We start from the raw sequence: 25,432 nt of genomic DNA on the forward strand, positions 1-25,432 counted from the left end.
CGGGCAGATCCGGCGGCTCGTGTGGCCGAGCTAGTCAAACAGGTAACTAATAATTAAGAAACACTTTATTGAACCATCGGGATTAACCCAGGGATAAACAACGAGGCTGCACATTTCAGCTTTCCTGGTTTACCATCTGTAAGGGGTGCATGGGCGGTGTCTTTTTCCTTATTGTGCTTACATTTCCATTAAGCGCAGCAATTAATTTTCCCTGTGCTCTCTCTGACTTAATTGTTTATTTCATTACTTGTAACTCGAAAGTAAAGTCGTCACTGGGATCAGCACTTGAAAGCACGCGGCCTAGTTATTTGGTGCACTCACCACATCACAATGGGAGAATACTACACAATTCTTGGCAAATATGAGAGAAATCAACGCTTGCGCATTAACGTGATAAAAGAAATGCATAACACACAACTGGTTGCTGTCGACTAAGAAGTCTTGAAGGTCACTGACGGCACGTCTCTGCCAATCAGATATGAGTCCGGCCCAAGCCGTCTCACGGAAGCCGTCTTCTCACTGGTTCCCGTGAGAAGACGGCTTGAACGGCTCACTGTCTTCCCGTCAAGAATGTTCAGCCATGCAGACAATCCCGCTGCTCTTCTTATCACGGGCATTTTGTAGATATATGTATCACTGAAGCGTCTGGGGTGTTGCAGAAACTACCGTCCTTGAACATCCTTTAATGCGACCCAAATATGAGGCGTGTTAGCTATGTCCAAGGAGAGATTATAGAGGAGAGTGTGGAACGTGCGGGTAATTTTGGTGGGCTTGGTGAGAACAGCAAGAGTTGGTGTGGCAGGAGAGACGACTTTGCCTGCGGATCAAACTATATATGACCTTGCACAAAGCGTGTGCCGCAGGGTGCGAAGAACCGTCCTAGCACCTGATGAAGCAAATGCACTAACTCAAGTAGCACTAATGCGTCCTCTGCAGTAACCAGTCGCTTAGCCTTTGTCGTTCCCTGCAATTTTAACGTGGTTCGGCAGCCATTGAAAGCAGACGTCATGACCAGCGATGGAAGCAATGATCAAAACATTTATAATTTCGTAGATTACCGAGGGGTTTATGGAGTTATTGTGAGCCTTTTTCTGAAGAGAAGCATAACACTTCAAATTTTCGGGTTCCGGATCTTTTTCTTTATTTTTTTACGTGATTAGATTCTTTGGAAACGTCACCTCGTTTGTGGTATCTAGAGTTGTGAACAAAAAGGCATAATATTTTGCACTTGGGTTCTGTGGTCTAAACTGCTCAGAATTTTAGTGCTACGTTATGCGAGACCGCTAGCCTATAGGGCAGTAGTGTCTTGAACACTCACTGCCATCTTACGTTATTCACACCGCCTAGCCGTGCACCCGATTTGTCTACTCCAAGAATGTATCCCAAGGAAACCGTAACATCAACCAGTAGTGAAAATACGTGCCAGCTGCTGAAAGAAACTTTAATCATAGGTGTAGCAGTTAGCCTAGCAAAAGGCTTGGCATGCTACAAGTGATTATTATATAACATGAGATCAAAGGACGAGAGAAAAGAAAAAAAAAAGACGCACACGCATCCTCTAGCGCAGGAATTCGGAAATGGGCAGGAGTGAGTTCTTCGCAATGAACAAAGTGGAAAGTGGAGCTTTGTAGCACCGTCCATAAATAAAATGTTAGCCATTTCTGTGGTACAGCCAGGTGCAGCCAAAAGGGGCAGACATGGATAAAATTTTGTTTACTGAAGGTGTCAAATACCTTTACTTTCCACTTTGTTCATTGCGAAGAACTACTGAAGTACCGTGCTGTCCTACTACCTACTCCGTGCTGTCCTAACTACGCCCTGCTTTACCACCGTCAATAGGGGAACAGCACGGCGGCGACGGCGTGAATGTGCCTCGAATGTGCGGTATAATCGTTATTGCAAAAAAAAAAATTTTGTCCGAAATCATTCTATCTCAACAGAAGAACCTTCCCCATCCCTCATCACAAGCTAAACAGAGCACAGGCAACCACCCTTCGCCTGTTAAAGACAAACACGTACCCCTCACTAACACGTTACCACAGGATCTACCCAGACACCTACCCTAGTAACATTTGCAAGATCTGTAAGACTGAGGCAGCATCGCTTCGCCACATGCTATGGGAATGTAAAAACCAATATCCGACAAATAATACCGTGACCCTCTCGTCGAGATGGCACGCCGCCCTGCGCAGCTCCCAACTCGACGCCAACTCTGGGCTACCCAGCAAGCCTGCGAGGCGGCGAAGAGGCAAGACCTCGATGTCCCCACGTGGGAGGCCTAGGCCCAACCAACTAAACTGCTGGTTTAAATAAAAGTTTGTTCCTCCTTCTCCTCCTCCAAAAGGCGACAGTGACAGTGACAGCAAAGTATTAGAGAACTAAACGTAGTTCGTAGTTAATATTTCATAGGTTTGTAGTTTTATCGTCCTTGTAAACTGGAGTACACGTTCGCTTACTAAAAAAAATTAGCAAGCATAATGTCACGAGCGCATAGGCAAATATCAATAAATCTCACTCGATTACCGCGAACACTCGCTGTTCCAACGCTGGAATGCAGAGGAGAGCGAATGCGTCTGCTACCACTCCCGTCAACGCGACTCTGAAACTTCAATGCTTCCAGCGCTAGGCGCGCGGAAAGAGAAATCACATGCAGCCACCTGCCATCTCGGCTCGCCTACTTTTGCACCCGGCGGAGATTACCCGCCCGGCGGCGGATGGCTGGAATGGAGGAGTGAAACATTGAAGCGAAACATAAAATCAGCTTAAATTGATAAAGTAGTATTTAAAAGTGGTATTTTCGTCAATTTTGCGGTAACAGGTTGACTACTAGAAAAGCAGATTAAGGCTATATATAAGGCTATATATATATATATATATATATATATATATATATATATATATATTAATAATTTCGCTCCGAACATGTCCAGGAATTTGGACATTGCTTCTTCGGCCATCTGTTTTCACGGTAATACATCAGCGTAATTAATTGAGCGCTTATATGAAAATATTTTTTTTATATCGGCACAATATTAAGTACTTTACCTTAGCAACCGTCCAGAGGGTACTTCTGTCTAATTATATACGCATTTACGGCACTTAGTCCTAACTTCCCTGCTGCGTTATAGGAGCGTTTTGGTCGGGATTAAGACACTGCTACAACGCAACAGGGAAGTTACGACTAAGCGGCGTGAATGTGTATGTTATTTGAAGAGAGTACCTTCTCGACATTGCTAACTTACACTTTGGATATTTGAAATATACCACCGAGTAAGGCTGGCGCATTATTGTGGTGAAGATTCACATGGCCGAAGGAGCAATGTCTGAAATTACTGGGTGTGACCCTAGCGCCAGCACTCACGTGCCGGCGCTAGGGTCACACCCAGTAATTTCGAGGTTCCCCTCGCGAGGTTTTGCTGAATTCAATTCAAATTTCCCGCGTTCACCCTGCTTTCGCGCCATCTGTTGAGACCATTTATTAGTTTGGCTTAAAGCCGGCTACCGAGCCGGGGCTTCAGTAGGCTTATTTTTAACGCGTATGGTCTCTTGTACACCATTTATAACGCGTTCATTTTTCATTTACTAGGGTGAAAACCAGTCCAATGTGTATTCTTAACTAAATGAACACTGCGGATCACGGTTACGTACATATACTTTGCCTCAAAAAGGCCTGAGGTTTGCTTTGCGCTCTATAATGTTGACGTGTGTGACGCCGTGCCACCTGTGCTAGTAGCTTGGTTGGTTTTGGCCGAGTGGTTGAATTCGAGTGACAGACAGACAGACATACATACAAAGATTTTCCCGCTTATCCATGTAGCCCAAGAAAGACTATCGTCTTTGACCTTTGAAGTGACAGCTGGTTTTTACAGTGTACATCCCAGCCACACTCGAACGCAGCGTTACTTCTTTGTTCGAACGCGGCTACGTTGTACTAGCCTAGAAACAGTTCGCATTATGGCTAGCTACGCTGAACTACGGTGAGCTAGTGCCACCACGTGGTGCATGAAAGAGACTTAGCGTTGCCTACAAGATTACCGACGCAAGTAACTGCGTACAAAATCCCAGAGGCCGTGGACGCCTATACAGCGCATTCGTCGACCTTGGCACAGTAGGCTCCCTCTCGCTCTAACTAGTGGCGATGGCGGCGAGCAACTTAATTGAGAAACATGCAAGGCAGCTGATGCGGAACGCCGCGTCACGGCCACTGGACTAAATTGCCGCATGAGCGTCGTCGTCGGCCGACGTACTTTCAGCCTTCGCGGTGTTTCGCTTCCGCGCACGAGCTCGCACGTTTGATTACCGACCGTGCCAGTCACATTTAGACTGAGGTCGGCATACAAGAACCACGATTTACAAGGACATCCGGTCAACTTAGAGCACTCGGTATACTACAGCCCGTCAAACCTACCCACAAACCGTGTTCAATTATGAACGTTACTTGTGTAAGGAAATAAAGAAGTTGTTTTTCTCGTATTTAAAAAGACAATATTATCACTTTAGTTTAATGCGAGGTACGTATACACCACATTCGATTAAAGTTTATGAGAAATGAATACCAAAGAGCTCTGCCCGCTCAAACATCCCATTTGAATTAGACGTTCGAGCTACAACAAATCTCCACGAAACCTTCTGCGAGGCTTAGAACATAAACTTACAAAGCCAAGTGTACTTATACCAGCCCGCCTTGCAACTATACCACTAGTCTTTTCCTGTCGCGTCTTCAACAGTCGACGATTACAATGCGTCACAATAATGCAGAACATAATTATTGACAGAACCTAGAGAGCGTAGTTACAAGCGTTCGGCAGTGTCACGTGATCGGTTTACGCGGCAGTGAGCAAACTTATCGTGTTCTCATACGCCGTGTAACGCGTATACAAATTAAGACGCCCAACAGGCGTTTTCAAACTGCTCGCCGATCCTCTAAACAGCGTTGGCGAGCATTTTCTTCTGTAGACGCGGATCAACGTCCTTTCAGATGGACTACGCGTCTGCTGAAGCCCAACGGAGCCGCGAATTCGTCTTTAATGATTCCGTAAGAAATTCAAACGCGACAATGTTTCGCAGGAAGGTGGAGACTAGAAATGATCCCAGTCATCGAATTGGGAATCTCTCAGGCTGAAGCCAATACATTTCGTCAATGGAAGTGATCTTCGTCAGGGCAGCATCAGTTGCGGCTCTGACGAATACAGGTGCCCCGGTCAATATACTGGCTCAAGCCTGAGACATCCCTCGTTCGAGGATTGTTGATCACATTTAGTAAGATGCAATAAGGAGTCGCTTAACAAATGGTCTACTCATCCAGGGCATTCGGGTAGCTGTCTGATAGCGAAACAATATCCCTCATTTTAAGAACAAAGAGTGTTACGGCAACACCTTTTTCGGACGTAACTTCTTGTACCGTACGTAACCCTATTTTCGCGAATTTTCGTAATCCGCGATTGATTCGTTGACTCTGCTTGTACTCGAGCAGAGTAAAGGCACTCCTATCGGTGCGTTTCGTTAAGTCGTGAAAATAAAGTCACGAACGTGGGTGACTTGTCTTCCTTACCTTTGGGCTGCGTCTGCATTTGATCCTGCTCGCTCAGCGAAGTAGCTCATCTGAACTTGTATTCTTAGTCCGCACGTTAGATTCCTTCACATTTATTTCCTCTCAGACCCCCCCCCCCCCCCCCCCCCCCGCCGCCCGCCCCACACACATCTTTATTGCAGTGTCAGCTGTTCACGGACGAAGAATAACCCGACACACAGGTGACCAAGAAAGAAGACCAGCACACTGATCATTTTGTGTGTCGCGGTATTCTTCGTTAGTACGGACTACCAACTCGCTTAGCATTCTCTACTTCTTAGCCAGCTTGTAACATCGTAGGTACTCGTTCCAACAGTGCCACATCTACAATCGACGACAACATGAAGCATTTTTTTACAGGTCACGCCTAGAAATACCGCACTACAGCTGCCTCATGTGCCTCCTCGTTGCAAAACATGGTTCCCAAGAGATACCGCTTTTGAAAGAACCCTGCATCCACCGTGATGTGACGTCATAAAGATAAACTAACCATTCACAGGCTAATTTATACAAAGCACCCGCCTTGGTGGCCCCAGTGGCTGTGGCATTGTGCTGATGGCCCCGAAGTCACGGGTTCGACTCCCAGTCGCGGCGGCCGCATTTTGATGGGGCGACATGCAACAATTAGTGTACTTTCGTTTAAGTGCATGTTAAGAACCCCAGGTGGTCAACATTAATTGTAGAGTTCCACTACGGTGTCCCTCATAACCGACTGTGCAGTTTCGGGACATCAAACCCCCCAATTTATAATTAATACAAATTTTGTTCGAGTTCGACAGGGGTGTATTTGCCAGTGCTTATGTTGTCACAGACTACAGAAGTGTAGCCTCTGGGCAAAGCATTCAATCTACTAGGTGCATTCTTGCAGCTCTAACTGAATCACTCACGCGTTTGTGCAACATCTTTACTGACACTCTGTGATAGTGATCAAAGGTGCAGAAGTTTCGAAACAAACCCATAAAGTGAGTGCCATCTTAGCGAATAATTTGAACACTGCAAGAAACGAAATGTACATGAGAGCTTCCCACTGGCGTACCCAGGAGACTTGGGAATATTTACTTGTGTGTCTATGACGCAGTGTGTTTTGAGTACCGCTAAGCACCAAGCACAAAAAAAAAACGATCTCATTGGCTGGTAGCATTTCTGCAGTACCACTTGTGCAGGTTCGATGTAGGCTCATGCACCACACAAACTGTGGTTTCTAGCAGTACCAGGCACTGACTCAGGACCGGTAATGTCATCTGGTATACGTCGCCAGTGTGTAACAGTAAGGCCCGTCTGTCGCGAGGCAAGGCGGTTCAAATGTATCAGTTCTCAGTAGTACAGCTTCGCCTTGCATTGCTAGAGTGGCCCGGCGACGTGGTGGCCCCAGAATGCTTCGGGCGATGGCCCCCTGTGCGTTTTGTTCGTAGAGGTCACCCTCGGTTTTGCTATATGATAGTTAAATGGACAGTTCCTTAAAGCGACGACGAATCAAGTTCGTTCTCGTCTTGTGGAGGTAGCACTTCGACGATATAGGCCAATGTCTTGCTGTTGACCCAGCTGTAGGAGTTGTCGAACTCCAGGACGTCTGCGAAAAGAGAGAGCACAACTTAGTCGTTTTGGTAGCAGGATGAAGTGGCACATGTGAAGATGAAAAACTAAAAATCATGAGCAAAAAATCTAGTACGGAATCTTAATTTTGTAGCTAGAGGTCTCCAAGGCTGACAAGGGAGATCTCTGAGAACAAGGATAAAATGTCAGAGAGGATATGTTGTAACTATGCAAGAATTACCCGTCCCAGATAGTGCAGCAAGAATGCAAAACCACACATGTTCTGCACAACAGGTATTACATATACGACTCCAGTGCCAAATTATTTTTAAACCGAGTATATTTGGTCGCGACGTTTGACGAGAAAAGCAAGTCTGTCGATAGGTTTTCCGTACAACCACGTCCGTGCAACTACCTCCTAAGAATTTCTTTATACAATATAAGAAAAATATCCATAAATCTCTTGCTATAAAGTTTACACGCTGTGTACAGAAAGCATGTGTAGCTACAGCCGTATATTGTCTCTCTACCAATGCTTATATACTTTCTGAAAACAACACGTTTGACGTCTATAGAATACATAAAATATGAGACTGTAAAGGTCAATAATCTATAAAATGTTAAAGAACAGCTTCAGATCGTGACATTACGATGGTGCTCAGGCACTGCCGTCGAATTCCAAGCAGGCACTAAAACTTAAAAACAATACTTTCATGAGAGCTAAGGTTACCTTAGCTTTCAGAAATTACTACGCCAGTAACAATTGTTATTTAAAACTGAAAAGTAAACAAAAGGTGAAGCGTTCAAATAGTTAGTTGTTTGCTCTTTTTGCTCGCACTATGTCACTTTGTTTACAAACATAAGTATTGTCTGTAGACTTCATATGGCCTAAAGAACAGGCTTACAAGAAATCAAATTGGTCTGCAAGAAGCACCGGAAAACTACAGGTTGTCTAAATTCATTCTAGTGAGAGAAACCACCTGCGGTGCGCTGGAGTCGATTGATCCTACGCAAGGAACTTCGCGATCGGGCCACTAACAGCTGATGCACACATAGCATCGTTCGACCTTCAGCGCACATTCAACACCACATGTGGACTTGCCTAGGGTTCACCAGACAGCTCCAGTAAGCGCCCAATTAGGGTGCTCCCGCTTGCAATTCGGTCACTGAACTCACCGGTGCGAATTGATCGCCACTCCAGACCAAACATGCTAATTACAAATTCTTCGAGAGTCATTTGCACTGTGTTGTTCTATGAACCTCGTGCATCCTAACTCAGAGGGGCATAGCCAAGGAAGGAGGGGGGGGGGGGGGGGGATGTTTTGGTGTCAAAACACACCCCTAAATTTTCTAAGCGCTGCATACCACCCCCTCCCCGTCCCCCTCCTCACGGTTTTTTTTTTTTCGCCCATGCTATTTACTCACCGCATCGATATAATACAATCTAAAACCGAAAATGAGAAGAGTGTCGGTTTGTTGACAACAATGGAAAAAAAATTCAAAAAGCAAAATGGTACCATATTGAGTTTCTTTCTGCGCTGCTACCTCAAAACACTGCCACAGCGGAACAAGATGTACACCAAGAAAAGATTGCCACACTCTACGGGGAGTTTATTTCGTTTAATCAGCTGTCTGGCGAAGTTCTTGTCTGGAAACAAAAATGGAAGAACAGCGATGTTCAGCCCGGCTCCGCGGTACAGGCGGCTTCCTTTGCCCGCAGGCTTTGCATCCAAACATCCACCGTTCGTTACATATTCTGGCCACTTTGCCCGCCAGCACCGCAGAAGCGGAACGTTCGCTTTCAACGCTCTGAAGGCTCAAGTCTTATCTCAGAGCTACAACGTCGCAAGAGCAGTTGCTGGGGTGCGCACTTCTTAACATTTAGCGGGATATTGTTGTCAGTCCAGAAACAATCCCTTCGCATTTTTCCGTCGACCGCCGGCGGCTTCGGCTGAATGTGTGAACGCGAGCAGAAAGACTTTTCTTACTTTTTGTGCATTAGGATGCGGAGGTGAACGGGCGATTTTACGTAATGTTCAGCTTGTATACTTCTTTCTGGGATTTTACGTGCCAAAACCAGTTCTGATTATGAGGCACGCCGTAGTGGAGGGCTCCGGAATAATTTTGACCACCTCTTTAAAGTGCGCTACAACGCAAGCACACGGGCGTTTTTCCATTTCGCCTCCATCGAAATGCGGCCGCCGCGGCCGGGATTCGATCCCGCGATCTCGTGCTCAGCAGCTTAACGTCTTAGCTGACTGAGCCACAGCGGCGGGTAATGTAGTAACTCACAAAAGTTTCATGTAATGCCGCGAACATATTTTGATAGCGCTCTTTTTCCTCGCCAGTTCCGCGTTGAATTTCATACAGTGGCCCTTATTTTTGGGTGTCAGGTATGTTCTGGTACATTTGCGTTCTTTTTTGTACAAGTGTTTTTTGTGACAAAATAAATGTTCTATAGGAATCAAGTCCTTTGAGTCCTGTGCGCACTCGTATCTTTATGTAGATATTTCAGTGAACGAAACAACTAACCTTTCGGCTTTATTAAAGCAAAAAAATGACAGATATTTTTCGGGCGCACGCTCTCCTATATATATTTTTACCGACGCCCTATAACACCCCCCAAAAAATATTTCTGGCTACGCCACTGCTACCTCAACTTAACCCTTCCTTAACTGCAACCGCATCATTTCACTTTTTCTACTCATTTCATCCGTTTGAGTTCGATCGAGGTGCGATTGCAGCCTTTTAGCGGCGAAGCACCTTAGGGCCGAGCCTTCCCCCTCCCCCTCCCCCTCGTCGTCGTTGTCCGTAGCTCTGGTTTTCACGGAATCCGCTAGGGGCGCTGCGGTGTACAGGGGCTATAAAGACGCGCGCTCTTTCTCCTTCAGCCATGGCGGATAACGGTCGCTTCTGATAACGGCGCGCCCGCTATGGATGAAAAGGCGAGAGTGGCGGCTCAACTGCAAGCGGAGTCGAAGGTTCGCAAAGCTGCTGCAGCACGGCTACGCCGACAACAAGCGGGCCCGGAGTCTAGGGCGCAGGAAGTTGCAGCAAAATGGCAACGCCGGCAAGCAGACCCGGAGCTGAGGGCTCGCGAAGCTGCAGCAGCATGGCAACGCCGGCATGCGGACCCGGAGCTGAAGGCCCGCAAAGCTGCAGCAGTACGGCAACGCCGCCAAGCGGACCCGGAGCTGAGGGCTCACGAAGCCCGCGTTTGAACCGAGCATCGGCGCCACCACCCTCAGGTAGAGAACGCTTCCGGCGTTTTGCCTTCCCGCGCTCTCGCCGCCTCTGGGTCCGCTTGCCGGCGTCGCCGTGTTGCTGCACTGATCATAAGGCAGTCTTTATGAAGGGAAAACGAAGTCCGCACCTCAATAATATATACGACCAATAAAACAACATTGTATATACTGTACACATGTGTTGTCACTCATTTTCATGTTCGAGTGAGCAATTCACGGTTACCCGAATGATCCCCCGGTGCTTCGCCCACTCATCATCATTCACTTCGTGGATATGCGGTGTTATTTTTTTCTTTAATAAACAAGTTTTTGTGGTCTCACATGTTCCGGGTTTATCGCAGACGAGGCGTCCGCGCTCGGCCACCATGCTGCAAGAGGGCAACCTCTGTGGCTCGATCAGGTACTCGCAGACCGCGCTGCTCCCCAACGGAGGCTCGTAGCGTATACCGAAGGACAGGTCCCCCGTGGCCGTCTGGAAGCTCCAGGACAGTTGCTCGCCGGGCCGGGTCACGCGCATCGGAAGCTCCCAGTGGGAACGGCGCTCGATGCGTTGCACAGACACGCCCGCCTCGCGGGATAGCCGCCGCTTGGCCAATTCCTCCCTGAACGAGGCTGGAACTTCACCGCCGGGGCATACCTGCGGGGGAAAAGCACACGAGGTCAGCCTCGCGAGTCCTGAGCACCAAGGCAAAGAGTCTTTCTGCACTCATTCGTGGAAAAATATTGAAGTAGTCTATATACTGTCAAAATACATATTATAGGCTGTTTTACCCGTCTAGATTTCCGTTTCTCCCGTCAAAAGTTCATACTACTAACTACTACTACTAACTACTACTACTACTACTACTACTACTACTACTACTATTATTACTAACGAATGCGCACTATTAACTAAATGTTGCCGCAAAGACAACTTTTGGTTAATAGTGGAAGGCGGTCCGTCCATAAACAGCATAAGATACGATAGGGACCGTATAGTGCGCTGGAAAGTGCCTCTAAATGATTATGGCATCAATAAAGGCAGTTACGCCAGAAGAGCCAACGCCATAAGAGCGCTAAGATCTTGAGACTGCAAGGAGCGTCGAGTACGGCCGAGGAGCTAGCTACAGAGTCGGCGAACAAGCGCAAAGTGCGTCGAGTCATCGCTGCACAAGACCCTACTGCCACTTAGCAGCTGACGCTACCATTTACTTTGTGTTAAGAAAAGCTAGCATAAATCTTCTCGGGGGGTTTCCCCAAGGGTTTTTTTTTCGGTATGTCGCAGAGCGCATGGTAACTGTGTAAAAATTTAATGAGACAGTATGTAAAAGTTATATAAGCGTTTCTCTGGGATTTGTATAGATTGTTGATTGACAGCTTGTGGACCTCCGGTTTCGCCTTTATTTTTATTGACTAATGTCTACAGTCTTTCTGCAATAACCTACGGAACACAATAGAAAAAAGGAACTAGGGTGTCTAATAACTTTAGTAACAGCATATTCGCAATAACTAGGCAAAAGGACAAGTCGAAAAGAAGGCAATGCGGTCCACAAGAATTATCCTGACTACCAGAAGTGTAGATGTTTGGGCTAGTTGGTACATTATTAAAGAGGGTAAACTAGAGCAAAGCACACGTGAAGGACAGAAGGCATGGACAACACAAGCGCTCTTGACTATCTATAGTCTACCTAAATTCAGAAACCATCTGTACCTAAATTCATTTTTAGAGGTAGTTTACTTAGGCCTCCACTAAATTAGTTGTAACGCAAATGACGTCACTGCTGATATGAGTTTCAATGGTCGTGCTGAATAAATTTGATAATCTGACTTCCGTGTTCATAAACAAGCCTCGACTGGAAGCTCTTCCTGAATAACGGCAAATAGGACGCCTTCCTTCAAGTTTTGTTTTCGGGTAGTGACAATATACTGCCGCACACTTAATTGAAGACTGAAACTTTCCACTACATTTTTAGATGTGGAATACAAAAGGGTGACAGATCAGCCAGACAGGCCGCGTTGCCCACGATCGTCGTAGACGTGCAAGTAATTAAATTTATTCAACAAACTTTGTCCTTTGCCACCAAAGAAATATAGCGAACGTGAGCTCCATACAAGGCACATGTATTATATTGCTATACAGGCTACTAAGCAAATACTTTTTTAATGAAAGGTGCCACATTTCGACTGAAGAGGAAACTGCGCTGAATAACGCATCTCGACTAGAGGATTCCTCACGACGAGGACTTGCCCTAAAAACGCACCTTCACTCCAGTACAATCAAGTGGACGTCGAGAGCACACTAACAATATTTTCATTCTATTGTCACCGTGGAGTGAAAATGAGGTGCAATTATCACTTCAGCCGAAATGTGGCGCTGGCAAGCACCTTACTTTCTGGATCCACGAAAGAGTGCCTAGTGAAGAAGCGTTCTAGATTACACGGGTGAAAATCTTGCAACCGTCCTGTAGTATCATTCACCCCGCACATATTCTACATTAGTCTCTTCAGCAAAGAGAAGAGAGTGGTAAATATTTTGTAAAAGCGCTGGGCTGACCAAGTGGGGACATCGAGGATCTCCGTCCGGTCCCACCATGCTCCCGCCCCAGTGTTGCGGCATGTAGTCAGGATCAAGCCGCTCCATGAGGCCCTTCTTCCAGTCGTCTGCATGAAACAGGCGGCGGTAGATCAATTATCGAATGCTGCGTCTATAAGAAAACCCGTATAGACGGATTTCCTGGCTAAACCACCGGCTTCTTCGGCTCATATTTCCAGCAAAATTGACATTTCTTGAGCATGCTGGTTAATAGCACATTTTCGGACGCAGCACTTGCATATTTCGTCCAGAATAAGAGCTATACTATGCCGCGGCAATGCCTGACAGAAAATGTGTATAATTTTCTCGGTGAGAGGAAGATGGCGCTACCGTTCCTATTATTAAGATTATTTTTTTCTGTCTAGCCTCGCCCGCAGACACCATGTGCATATTGATCGATCGATCGATTCATTGATTGATTCATTGACATTCCAAATCATTGCACGGGCCATGAGAGTAAAGAGACCACAGTAAAGAGACCCGAGTTCATTTTCATCACCTGGATTTCTTAGCTTAAACCAATGTTCCAAAGCTCGGTATACGAGTGTTTCAGTTCTTTTTTTTTTTTTACTGTTTTCTTTTTTGCATTCCGCCAACATTCCACCGAGGATCGAACACACGACCTCCTTTTTTCAGCAACAGAATGCCACAGCCTCTGCGCCGTCAGGGCGGGCGACAGTGCACTTCTGATTTATTTTCGATAAGACAAAGGGTGCTTGTTGCCTCTTGGCGTGATACTAAACAAAGCAATAGCGAAATGTCATCAAAGAGGGACGACGCCTGGACTGATCGCGCAGACACGCTTATTCGAGATAAATCGTTGTGTTTGGCCAACTTTTGCCTATGTTCGTCACGTGTTCATGCATGCATACACCTAAGGTTTTCTGTCAGAACTTTCGAGGTCAATGCGCGTATGAGGGAGCCCCTGTATAACTTTCGTTGCTCCACAATCCTAGAGATTCAGAAGAGGTGTGTGCCCTCTCCTCAGCTTAGCGGAGTGTCAAGGTTGTGGCAGGCGGAGCGTGGCACCGGAACTCCGCGAAGGACCGTGTAACTTACGGAGCGGCTTCAGAGCTTTAAAGCTTTCGACACACTGCTTATTGCCGCTGTGACAATGGTAAGCTGTTCAAACATTGCTTTTTGTCTGTTTTTTTTTTTTTATTGAAACCTTTTGGGACGAGCCCAAGGATGAGTAGCACTTGTGCACACCGCTCCTAAAAACTCCAAAAGCGCATAAGGAAACAAAGCCCATAACTGTTGGTGACCCAGTTTCACAAGCGTCGTTGTTAAAACTTTTGGACTCAGCACTCGGCATTATCTTATTCACTGCCACTGAGTTTTGGTTTGGTGTGAGCATCGCGCGCGCGCGCACGCACACACACACACACACACACACACACACACACATACACACACACACACACACACACACACACACACACACACACACACATGGTGCGGAGTTTAAACAAAATATCGCGTGGTCCCCACAGCTGTCGATAATAATATTCAGGCGTTTCGCTGACAGTTCATAGATTGCTACACCCTCGGGGTCTGTCGAAACAGTTAATGTACTAATTTCCTTACTTTTTTTTAATCCCCTGTCCGCTCACCTGTGCCATAGATGGCCACCTTTTCGACCGTGCGCTGTGTCAGGAACGGTCGAATGAACTTCCACAGAAGTGGGAAGAAGCGTGGAGCTGCGAAGCAGAAGGAAACATTGTCAATCCAGAGTCCGCTGTGCTTGGACGCTGGCCCCTCGTATAGCCAGGCAACTCTGTGAAGGTTATTGACATGCAACGACAAGCGTTTGCCGGGTTGACTATAAAGCAAGTAACTTCATTAATTTTTTTTTTGAGTCCGCCATCGCAGCACCAAGTGTTAGGCTATGCGAGTGAGGAAGTGTCCTTACAATACGACGACAAGCTTTAGGCTTGATGACTAGAGCAAGGAGCATGCTTAACTGCTACGGTAGACATACTTAGCCACGACGGAAAGGAACAGCGATTAGCTTTATTTGGCTCTATCAGCCGTTTTCTTGGTCGATGGTTGGCAGTCGGTGGTTGTTGGTAGGACATTATAACAAAAGTGGCGACGCAAATGGCGCACGCGCGCGCTAGCTTGGCGTAATGTGTTTGTTGTTGAACGCCAAATCTCATAGCTCTTCGAAATGCGCGTGTAGCCCACTTATACTGCAGCTGGAGATGGGCTGGTTCACGACTCTGTTTTCTACGGTATACGCAATGAAACAACAAACGGTACCTAAATATCCTCACGGCAACAAATATACGTCGTAAATCGCACCGCTTTTTTAATAGAGCCAATAGCTTTCTTGATGCATTCGGCTATTCGCAACCATTGCCAATCATTGTTGATGGCTTCTGATCAAATTTGTTTTTTCTCCTGTTGTTGCAAAGAGTGCTTTTCGCGCATTGCTAAAATACGATTCAGCATAAATTGGGCCAACAATATATTCCTCTCATTCTATAACAATTTGGGATTGCGAAATTATGGAGTATATCTTGCCTTATTTTTTTCTGAGCTAGTGGGTGTGTTCAGTAATACAAGTTTTCCTAACTAAAGTTTGGCGTAATTTCGTCAGTGTTTTCGTTCTCGGTTTCAATAAAGAAACGCTGAAACAAGGATATGATGAAACAAGGAAACAAAGACAGTTTTAGCAGAGTGCCGCTCGCGTCTTGCCTAAAGTCCCTATATAAGAAAAGTACCGCCATCCTTTGATAAACGCCGCTTCTCTCTCTCCTGTATGTCCGATTGGACGATGATAGCGCGCGCTTTTCACTTCTTTATATTTTCTTTTTTTCCGCCTCAGAGCCATGTTGAAAGTCCTCTGCGCAGCCGCAGTCGCCGGCGGCAGCGGCGGCGCGCGCCCGGCCTGAAAGCTTCAACGTGGACTTTCTAGGTGCGCCACCGTCGACTTGGCTTTCGCAAGCAAAAAGTAAAGAAAAAATCAAGCGCTTTAGGAGAGGAGGCGGCGGAGGAAAGAGTAGATGGCGGTACTTTTCTTATATAGGGACTTTAGTCTTGCCGACACGCGAGCGACGCGCTATCAACTCGGTTGCAGAACGACGAAGAGGCCAAGTAGACGCGCTGTCACGCTGCGCTCAGTTGGTTTTCTAGCGAAGCGAGGAATGCGGTGTTCGTTCCGCTGCCGGAATGACCGATGTGCGCAAGCGCAATAGCGTTCGTGCTAAGTGGTTGTGTGGCATTTCCTAGCATATGCCGGTCTGAGCGGAGCGGACAGCGAGCGCTCAGCTAAAACGCTAATATCAGACAGCTGCAGCCGTGACCAGTGCGAACTCAGCAGCTGTGCTACAGACAGTCCCGTTCGGTGCTTGTGGAATCGTAGCACCAACATGCCACAACTAATCAGTTAATACAGCGTTAGAACTGGTCCCCCAGCCTGCGGGCTCACTAGAAAAAAAATATTGCATGGTCTCAAGTCTGGCGCTGGCCGCGCAACATTCTGATGGATCGGCTGGTAAAGCACGCGCGATAGGTTATTGTCAATGACTGAAAGACAAGACACACACTTTCAATTCCTCAAATCCTGATGTGCTAGCGTGCGTGAGACGTGCCTTCATGGCAGTGTGCAAATATCTAGACAAGATTACCTTGTGAGGCACTTCAAAATATGCATTTTGGCGAGTCGTGTTCAGTCGGCTGCTGCTATGGGGTCACTAACAAATCACAGCATATCCACGAAGTGAATGATGATGAGTGGGCGAAGCACCGGGGGATCATTCGGGTAAACCACAGCTACGGACGAGAGATAAAGAGAGCGCGCGTCGGGAACGAGAGAGAAAATTACACCATCTTCCCGTAGGGGAGCCCTGAGTAGTATGCGAAGCAGCCATGGGGTCGACTCAAGGTAGTTTTATCAGCTGTATAAACTTGGACATGCAGCAGCGCCAGCAACGCGCAGAACTGTTGTCGACGCCGTCGGCATTTTGCCCGCGTTCGCGCCGAACGCGCGCAAAGTGGAACCGGAACCGGAAGTGGAACCGGAAGCGGAACCGGAACGCCATCTAGTGAACACTTCATAAAACTACAGGTGGCTACATACTACATCGGAGGAAGGACAGACCCACGCCCTAAGGAGCTTCGCCCCTAAAAACTAAGTCGGGCTAGATTGCAAGCTTAGGTTTCTGTATTATAATAACGAAGTTATCATTAGTAGTGAGAATAAAACTTTTGTAAGCGATAAAACGACGAAAATGGACAATCGGAGCGGGAGCACCTGTTGTGGACTATGGTACCTCTCATGTGACGTCAACACTGGCTGCGACGTAACACAGAAAGCGACGTAAAGGATGTTCCCATGTAGATTACGTCAACTAAACCATTTCGGTGCGGGCGATTCAAATTGAGGAGCAACAGCGAGACCTTCGGGGGCGATATTCCACCTAACAAAGTGACATATTGGCCCACATATAACGACGATAGATTTCTAGACGAATTATCTATCGATCCAGCTCCACTGAACATTTTCCTTCGATGTCCGTTTAACTGAGCCACACAGTCACTGTCCTTTACTTTTTTGCACACCTTGTGCACCATCGAACTGCTCCCACTACGCTGCTACAGTTTAGCTATACGGTATGCGGCAAGAGTGCAGTGTGGAAGTGTGTTTGACCCACCGTTGATCACGTAAGCTTTTTCGAGAATCTCGGGGTAGTTGTCCTCGTAGGCTTTCAGCATGTCCGTCAGCAAGGTGACGACTGTAATACAGGTAAAGCAGAGTGGATTCAACAATGTATTAAGTCAATATGTAAATAACGTTAAACATCTTTTTGCCGCTAGTCGCAATTTCGCGACATTGCGGTTCTGAGCTATTCGCGACAACGCGACGCTTGAGCGAGAGAAAACCGGCTGCTTTCATGCGCACTTGTCCAACGAAAACATGTTTTGTCGCCATGTTTTACTTAGTTCTGCACACGAAGATTTCAATGAAGACGAACGCTCTTGGAAACTCGCGCGCCGGATGTCGTTCAGGTGCACGAACTGCTGTCGTAATCAATGAAAACAACATTTTACGACCTACCATAAGATGAAATACCATTCGCCTTCCAAGTCAAATGACGTGCAACGAGAAGACACGTGATTAAAGAGGCGTGCGCTGGCACTAAACATTTCTTTGATGCTTTCGTAGCAAGTCCCAAAAGTGCACCATTGGGCACAAAATGTAGGAGACCTAGCATTGAGTTATCTAACCTTCAATACAGTTATTGAAATTCTCCTACGTTTTTTTTTTAATCTAAATCTCAGTGTTTTTCTTCCTGCTGCAGGATGTTCGCGCAATAAGATATCAAAGTGAAAATAACATAATGGCCCTCTATTGACGACGACAAAGCAGTAGTTAGGTGCAGCCGCGCAAAGTCTCGGTGCTTCAGTAACACATGTGTACTTGTATAAATGAAGACAACTCGTTACGCCGTTTTTCTTCGGGAACAAACCTAGGTAGCATGAGTGTCTCTAACATGGAAACCAAGAATACGTTTGAGCCATTCGCTAGTGTATGCACTTTGGGTACAGTGAAGTCACCTTTCTTTCATCGCAGTTTGCGTTTATCCATCCCGTCATTTGTTTGTTCAAGTCAAACTATCAGAAAGAGTAAACTGTTGGTGACCGTACCTTGCCACGAGTAGATCTGCCGCAGCGTGAAGTTCTCAAAGTCGGCGATGAAGAAGACAGTCTCGATCACTTTGTTTTTCTGAAAGGTCACGCACAGCAGTCGAAAGAAAAGTCAGAAGTGAATCCGGCACCGTGTAACGGTTTTGCACTCGCTCAAAAAAAAAAGTGCCAGTTATTTTAAAGGTAAACACTAAAGAAAAAGACACGAAGCCACTGAGAATGTCTGAAGGAAGACAGCTGGCGAGCATTATAACAGTTCACATTGCTCATGCCGACGCTCGGCCGAGTTTATATCGGTGGCCGGGATTTGCGAAAAAGCCTAAATTTTCTAGCGACATCGCCAAGTAGTCTGAAGTTTTAGGTGAGCTATAGTATGTGAGGGTCGATTGCGGAAGTATTTATTTCACCTTTTGACTCGAGGACCGATGCGAAGAAACTTCGCTTTTCCTCGAATCACATGGTCACAAAATTTTTCTGCTTGTTGTACATACGATAATAATTTACAGCATTATTTTTCTTCCCACGCTTAATATAAGGAACGCCGTAGTAGTGGCATCTAGAAGAATTTGTGACTACAAACGCGGGCGAGCTTGCATTCTACCCCTGTCAAAATACGACCGCCGCAGCCGGGATGAACCACATGGTGTCACGCTCAGCACCATAGTGTTTCCAGAGTTCCTAGTAATGGTTCAAAAGTTTGATACTTGGAATTCTTTGTAGTTGTATGTTTTCTCAAAAATAAAGTTAGGACCTTAGGCAAAATAATAAGAGCTTGGTGGCGCAACCCACCACCCCGTTTCGAAGGGGACGCTCATAGCATCCATACATCCGTCACGGGCAGTGAGCCATAGCGGCGAATGAACTACGTGTAACTAGTATTAATGAGAAAGAGACTACAGGATGGAAAAAAAACTTCAGTGGCGATTTAGCGGTAAATGCGAGAGAAATTCCTTGGCATTACATCGCACTTTTTGAGGTCCCGGATCCACGATTTAAACCGCGTTCATCACACGGCAAAGTGACGTTCAGGAACTGACTCAACGCACGTCCGACAACACTTTTTCCCAATTCGACACTACTAATGCTAACGCATTAAAACCAGGATTGTTTACCTGGGGCGTCAAGCTGTCGCATAATGATCAACATGGAAAGGTTGGGGAGGGGGGAGGGCTAAATGGAATGGGAGGAGAAGAGAATTCATACTGGTGATGACGGTGAGGGTGAAAATTATTCCCACGAGAAACACGGGCTTTCCTCCTAGCCTTATATCTGAACCGCACTCACCCTAAGCACGAGTTCTGCAACGCATACAAGATCACAGCCGTTGACAACAGTCGATGCTCAAAACATTCGAAGGAAGCTGCCGCCAGTGACTGCTATTCTCTGTGTCTGTCTCTCTCGGCCACACCGATGAACAAGAACACCAACCGTGTTCTACTGATTCTGATTAATTAAGTTCACACATCGTAGCTGAGATTGTTGTTGGCGGGACAAATAAGGTGAACGTAACGTCTAGTGAAGACGAGTGTCTGCCCGAACTGGAGCATTTCTCTAGCAAGACACAGTTCAGTTGTGCTGCAAAGGACCGGGACTCCGAAAACCTCCAAATGCTGAAGACGCAGAACGTATCCTGTAACCATATGATAGAAACAGCTACTAACGGAACTCTATAACTATGAGTTTCACGCTTGCCTCTTTTCATATGCAGAGAAGGAAGGACAGGAAATTTAAAAAAAAAGAATAGCGACATGCATATAAGCGGTTGCGTCAGGTTATTAGTCCGTCGTCTATCCCCTTTGGTTGATTCTGGGAAGTCAGCAAGTTAGAATAATTAGTTCCGGCTATTAAGAGGAAGCTTTAGCTCAGGCCCAACTCCGACGCGGCCTATTCAAATACAGGTAAAACGCAGAAACGCTTTTCTTAGTTAACCCCTGAACCGATTTTGTTGAAATTTGGTAATTTGAGAGCTGAAAGTTAAGTTCTAGTGACTGTTGGAAGCGGAATTTCGATTTAGGGCCTGAATTTTGTTTAAAATAATTTTCAAAAGTTAGAAAGTTCGAAGAAAAATAGAAGCACGAAGTTTACAAATAAATAGCTCTCCATCAAGAACAGATATCGCAGTTCTGTAAACGGCATCCATTAGATGATTCAAAGCGGGAAAATTCGATATGTAAACAGACATCTTACATGAATTGTTACGGTGTGCACAAGGGTTCTGCAAAAGCTGTATTTCCATTATGCTAATTTTCTGACGTTCATGCGTAATATATCAATTTTGTCCGCTTTAGTACTATTAGATGCAATTCACAGCATTGTCATATCATTTTAATCGCTGAGTTACGGAGTTGTAAACTTGATAGTTTCGTTTCCTGAAAATTCATAATTTTTGACAATTTTTAATAAAAAATTTACGACATAAATAAAAAATTCGAGACAAACAGTCCCTAGATTATAAGTATTTCTTTTAAATGCAACAAACCTCGTCACATTTGGTTCAGTGGTTGCCGAGAAAAACGAATTCTCCTTTTAGATTTATTTAGGTAGGAGCAACCGAGTATAAGCTTCATCTTAATACAGACAGTGCTGGCGCAAGCAGACGGCACACAGAAGACAGCAAATTAACAAATGCGTTGAGTCGATCATGCATTTCTTCGTCATAGTTTACTTGTCCTAATACACTATAGAGTTCAACGTGCTCGCCTCGTGCAGTTTATCTTTTTCACGAAGTGAATCATCCAGCCTGAGGCCGAGTAAGGAATTCACCTGCGTCGAGCTGCGCTTGAGGCGATCCATTATACTCTCGAGCAAATACAGGGTGTGTCGTTTGATGTCGTCCGCCGGGACCAACTCCAGAAAGCCTGCAAGCCGCATAAGTAGAAGTAGTAGTAATTAGTTGATTATTTAAATAAGAAATGATAAACTGAAGAAAAAAGTCGCAGTTTCGCCCGAAAGACGAAACATTGATTGCGATAGCAAATTAGCAGACAGCTATATATACGAAGCAAGGACAGTAGTTTTGTCGGCCGTAAAAAGTGTAAAAATTTGCTTACTAAATAAATTAAAAAGCATGATGTCACGCACACACAAGCAAACATGAACACATCTCACTGGATAACCGTGCAAACTCGCCGTCAAAACACTGGAGTGAGAAAGCGCGGCCGCAGCAGCGAGCGAATTGACCTTCGTGCTGCCTCTCACTTCAACGCGAACTAAGCGGCGAAAACACAGTGCACACGAAGCTATCAGCACAGGGTGAACTCTGTCCCCACCGCAGATTGCTTTCAAAATAGGGCCCGCGCGGCCGCGCCATACGCAGCAGCCGCCGGAGTAGAACGCCCCCCCTTCCCCCCCCCCCCCCCCCCGGTGCCTTGCGGGTGACGGAAGACAGGCGCGCTTCCTCCCCGCTTTCCTCCCATGCGAGCGCGAGAATGAGCCACCATCGTCGGCTCACCCTCGCACGCTTTCATTCGCACATACAGCATACGGCGCGCGGCGACGATGTCATCACTTTTGTACTTTATACGGAACATCACGGCGACGGGATCGCCGACGGCAGAAATGCTCCTGGAATGTCCATATAATGACTATCACAATAAAAAGGGGGATGATAGAGTGCTTCAGCGCAGAGTAAAAGCAGAGAACTGGTCACGCTATAATAGCATTGCTCACAGCATTTTCTGACGTTTACTTCCGTGAAAACATTTGTCATAATCAAACAGTGGCAGTCACATAACGACCTTGCTGTACGCAAGCAATGACATACGTTACTATCTAGTATCATCCCGCCCAAAATAAGTTGTATTTCTACGAACACTTACTAGAACTAGCGTGTCTATCTCGTATTAGAACCGTCAGAGAGCGTATGTATACAGTGCCGTCCATTGTTGTGTAGAGCGCGCGAGCTGCCGGCTTTGCTTTGCAGGGCGACACCTGGCGGCAGTTGCTGGGTCTGAGATAGTGTGCTCAGGAGTATGCGCGGCCTAATAGACATGCAGAAGGTCTTTTGACGAGTGGCGATCTTGAAAAGCGCCTTTCTTTACCCGAATCTGCACTCGGTCTGAGGGCGCTTGTACCACCGCAAATGCCATAGAATGAAACGCATGGGCTGATAACGCGCGCCGGTCTTTTCGCAACGAATGAAGCGCGATTACAGACTGCTCGAGATACGAAAGGTGCTTACGAGCATCACCTCTGGCTAAATACAACACGCGCAAGTTTGTATGTCTATTAGGCCGCGCATGCTCCTGGGCACGCTATCTCTAACCCAACAACCGCCGCCAGGTGTCGCCCCGTAGAGCAAAGCCGGTCGTTCGCGCGCTCTACACAGCAGTGGACGGCACTGTAATTTATAACGGTTGCAGAACATTAATATATGGTCGAACTTGACCAAAAGCGGCTCGAAAATTTCCCCGCGCGCGTTACCCAACTTCAATACCTTTCTTCGACTCAACTGCTAACATCAGAACTGAGAACACAACAATAGCAATGCATACTGCTTCGGCTCGTAGACTAATTCGCAGTCTAAAACATGCTGCTTTCCTCCAAGCAGAAGTGTTCGTAATTTGTAGTAATGACCAGTGCAGTCCATATCCTCTCAAGAAACTAATGGACAGTAACTTGCCCCAGCTACAGAAAGAAGCCGATGGTTTGACACATGCGAACAATAATAAAACGAACAACCTAATAGCATCCCACTGCACTCACATCTCATCGTAGATGTACTTCTGAGACAAAGACAGTAAGAGGGTCATTTAATGAATACATGCGTACCTTGAGCATCATGCTACTGAATGTGGTTATGATCAAAAACGAAATCGTATTGACATTGCCCAACACAGGCCCACAAAATACATAAAACACGCCATAACACGTAACACACAAAATAAATACGTTGTCTTATTGATACCAGTGTCTCCCAGGAAAGTTAAAGCGCTTCGTTGCGCGACATGTACGCACAGCCAGGGTTAGGCACTCGTTGCTCAAGGCATGAATGACTATAATGAATATTCAGTGCTGACATCTGGGCTGTTCTTTGTCCTCTGAATAGCCCACAAAGGCACATTTGAGTGGGATATATCGCGCGCTAGGCACAGTGGAGATCCCATGCTGATTCAGCTCACAACTCTTTAATTACTTCTGGCTGAACAAGGCAAATGCGTTCGAACAAAGCGTATCGTCTGGATGGGGAACTTGAAATTGCGGTTCCCGGCGTTTTTCTTTAAGAGTAAGCCGCATTATTGGTTGCATAACGTCGTAGATGACTATATATTGAATGAAGTATTGTCCGGGTTAATTGCGCAGCAAGCGGGAAAGCAGTTTCACGTGAAAAGCAGGTTTGTTCTCAGAGTAGTAGCATGAGGGGCGACTCAGCTTGCCTCTTAAGCTTTCGGTGCAACTAGCAACTATCAAAACGCGATTAGCTTGAGGTTTATTAGATATCTCAAGACGCTGCGAGGCCAATCGTGACTGTGCTCTGAACGTAGCTTGGCATAAACTGTAAGAGACAAACACAGACATCGAATGTATCTCTAGTTGGACCGCCTTACGTTCTAGTTTGAGCTGTAGAAAAAGAGGGGACGGAGCACAATGTGGACTATATTGCGGGCGTGCAACGTAGGCCGGTAGGTTATAGAGACATAATCTAACCTTTGATGTCTACGCTTCCGATAGGCAGCAGGTAGCAGGGATGTCCTTCTGGCGAGCATTCCAGGAAGCCACCCGGGAAGTGCTTGAGGAAGAGCTACGCCAATCAAAACCCGTTTTGGTATAAATTGATGCAAACAAGAAGAAAGGAACGCGTCAGCACTCAACACGAATTGGAGAATTATTCACTTCGTTTTTCGGATCAGCCATTAGTTGCTTAGTTCGTTGACTCAAGAAGTAAAATTGCCGTCAAGTAATATCAGACATTTCTTTCACGGTAACGTGCGCGGTGCTCTTGGCCGTGCGACTGCGCACGCGCGCTACTCACCTCTGAAGGCTGGTAGTCGTTGATGATGGTGTCGGCGCCCACTTTTTTCCTCCAGGACATGCTCTGTGTAGATCGAAAATAGGTAGTAGAGTTTTGGTAGCATGTAAACCACTGGGGCGCGGGCATGCGCACGCACGCACGGACGGACGTACACGCAATGCACATACACGTATAAATTGTTACCGCTGCTATAGCACGTCTTTATTTATTTATGTGTATAGCACATATACACATAAATTCCTCCATTAATTATTTAATTTCTCATTAATTCAATCATTGGTTCATTGTCATGGCAGACAATATGGTATCCACATATCACTAACGTTTCTTTCAATATACCCCCCCCCCCCCCCTGTTTACCACCGCTTTCTGCGCGACAATTAAGTGATTATCCTGTCGATCGTTGAACTCGTGCTCTCATTTTGATTTATTAATCTTTTCTGTAAGCGTAGTTTTCGCGTAACCGGTTTCTGTTTGCAAACTAAACGACCTGGTTTCCGCCGGAGCTTAACAAACAACAACGCGCGACACTATAGCCAAACCGTAGGACGCCGGTTCTTTGATTCACCTTGCCGGAGGGCACTAAAGAAACCGATCGAGACGGCAGGCACGCGGATGGTGTCAAGGGCGCCCAATGCGAGGGCCTGTCTGCAGCCCCTCGCGATCACGCACACGCAGGAGGCTGTTCTTACGCAACCATACCTCCGGGGGATAGCGCGATTAACGTAGTCGACACTTCAGAGACAGCACTGGGAGCCCGCGGCGAGGAAATCCCGCAACTATACCGAGGACGTTTCGCGTACTCGCTTCGGTCGAAGCTGTGAGCCTCCAAGATAACAGCCCCGATGGCCAAATATGACCCTTCTAAACACCAGCTACATCTTTTGCAC

The 25,432-nt window shown here is 46.4% G+C and overlaps 1 protein-coding gene across 2 annotated transcripts in view; it reads right to left on the reverse strand.

Moving 5' to 3' along the window:
- Positions 1-5,824: 5,824 nt before the first annotated feature.
- Positions 5,825-25,432, reverse strand: part of LOC119461061 (SEC14-like protein 2) — a 67,271-nt gene continuing 47,663 nt past the window's right edge. For both annotated transcript variants that reach the window (XM_037722239.2, XM_049672540.1), the window contains 9 exons: positions 24,543-24,605; positions 24,218-24,311; positions 21,335-21,429; positions 18,572-18,650; positions 17,578-17,658; positions 14,533-14,619; positions 12,881-12,987; positions 10,669-10,984; positions 5,825-7,139 (listed from right to left, as the gene is read on the reverse strand). In XM_037722239.2, the coding sequence (XP_037578167.1) occupies positions 7,027-7,139; positions 10,669-10,984; positions 12,881-12,987; positions 14,533-14,619; positions 17,578-17,658; positions 18,572-18,650; positions 21,335-21,429; positions 24,218-24,311; positions 24,543-24,605 (1,035 nt within the window). In that variant the 3' untranslated portion in view covers positions 5,825-7,026. The remainder of the gene's footprint in view (positions 7,140-10,668; positions 10,985-12,880; positions 12,988-14,532; positions 14,620-17,577; positions 17,659-18,571; positions 18,651-21,334; positions 21,430-24,217; positions 24,312-24,542; positions 24,606-25,432) is intronic.

This window comes from Dermacentor silvarum, chromosome 8 (genome assembly GCF_013339745.2).
Source record: "Dermacentor silvarum isolate Dsil-2018 chromosome 8, BIME_Dsil_1.4, whole genome shotgun sequence".
Lineage (NCBI taxonomy): Eukaryota > Metazoa > Arthropoda > Arachnida > Ixodida > Ixodidae > Dermacentor > Dermacentor silvarum.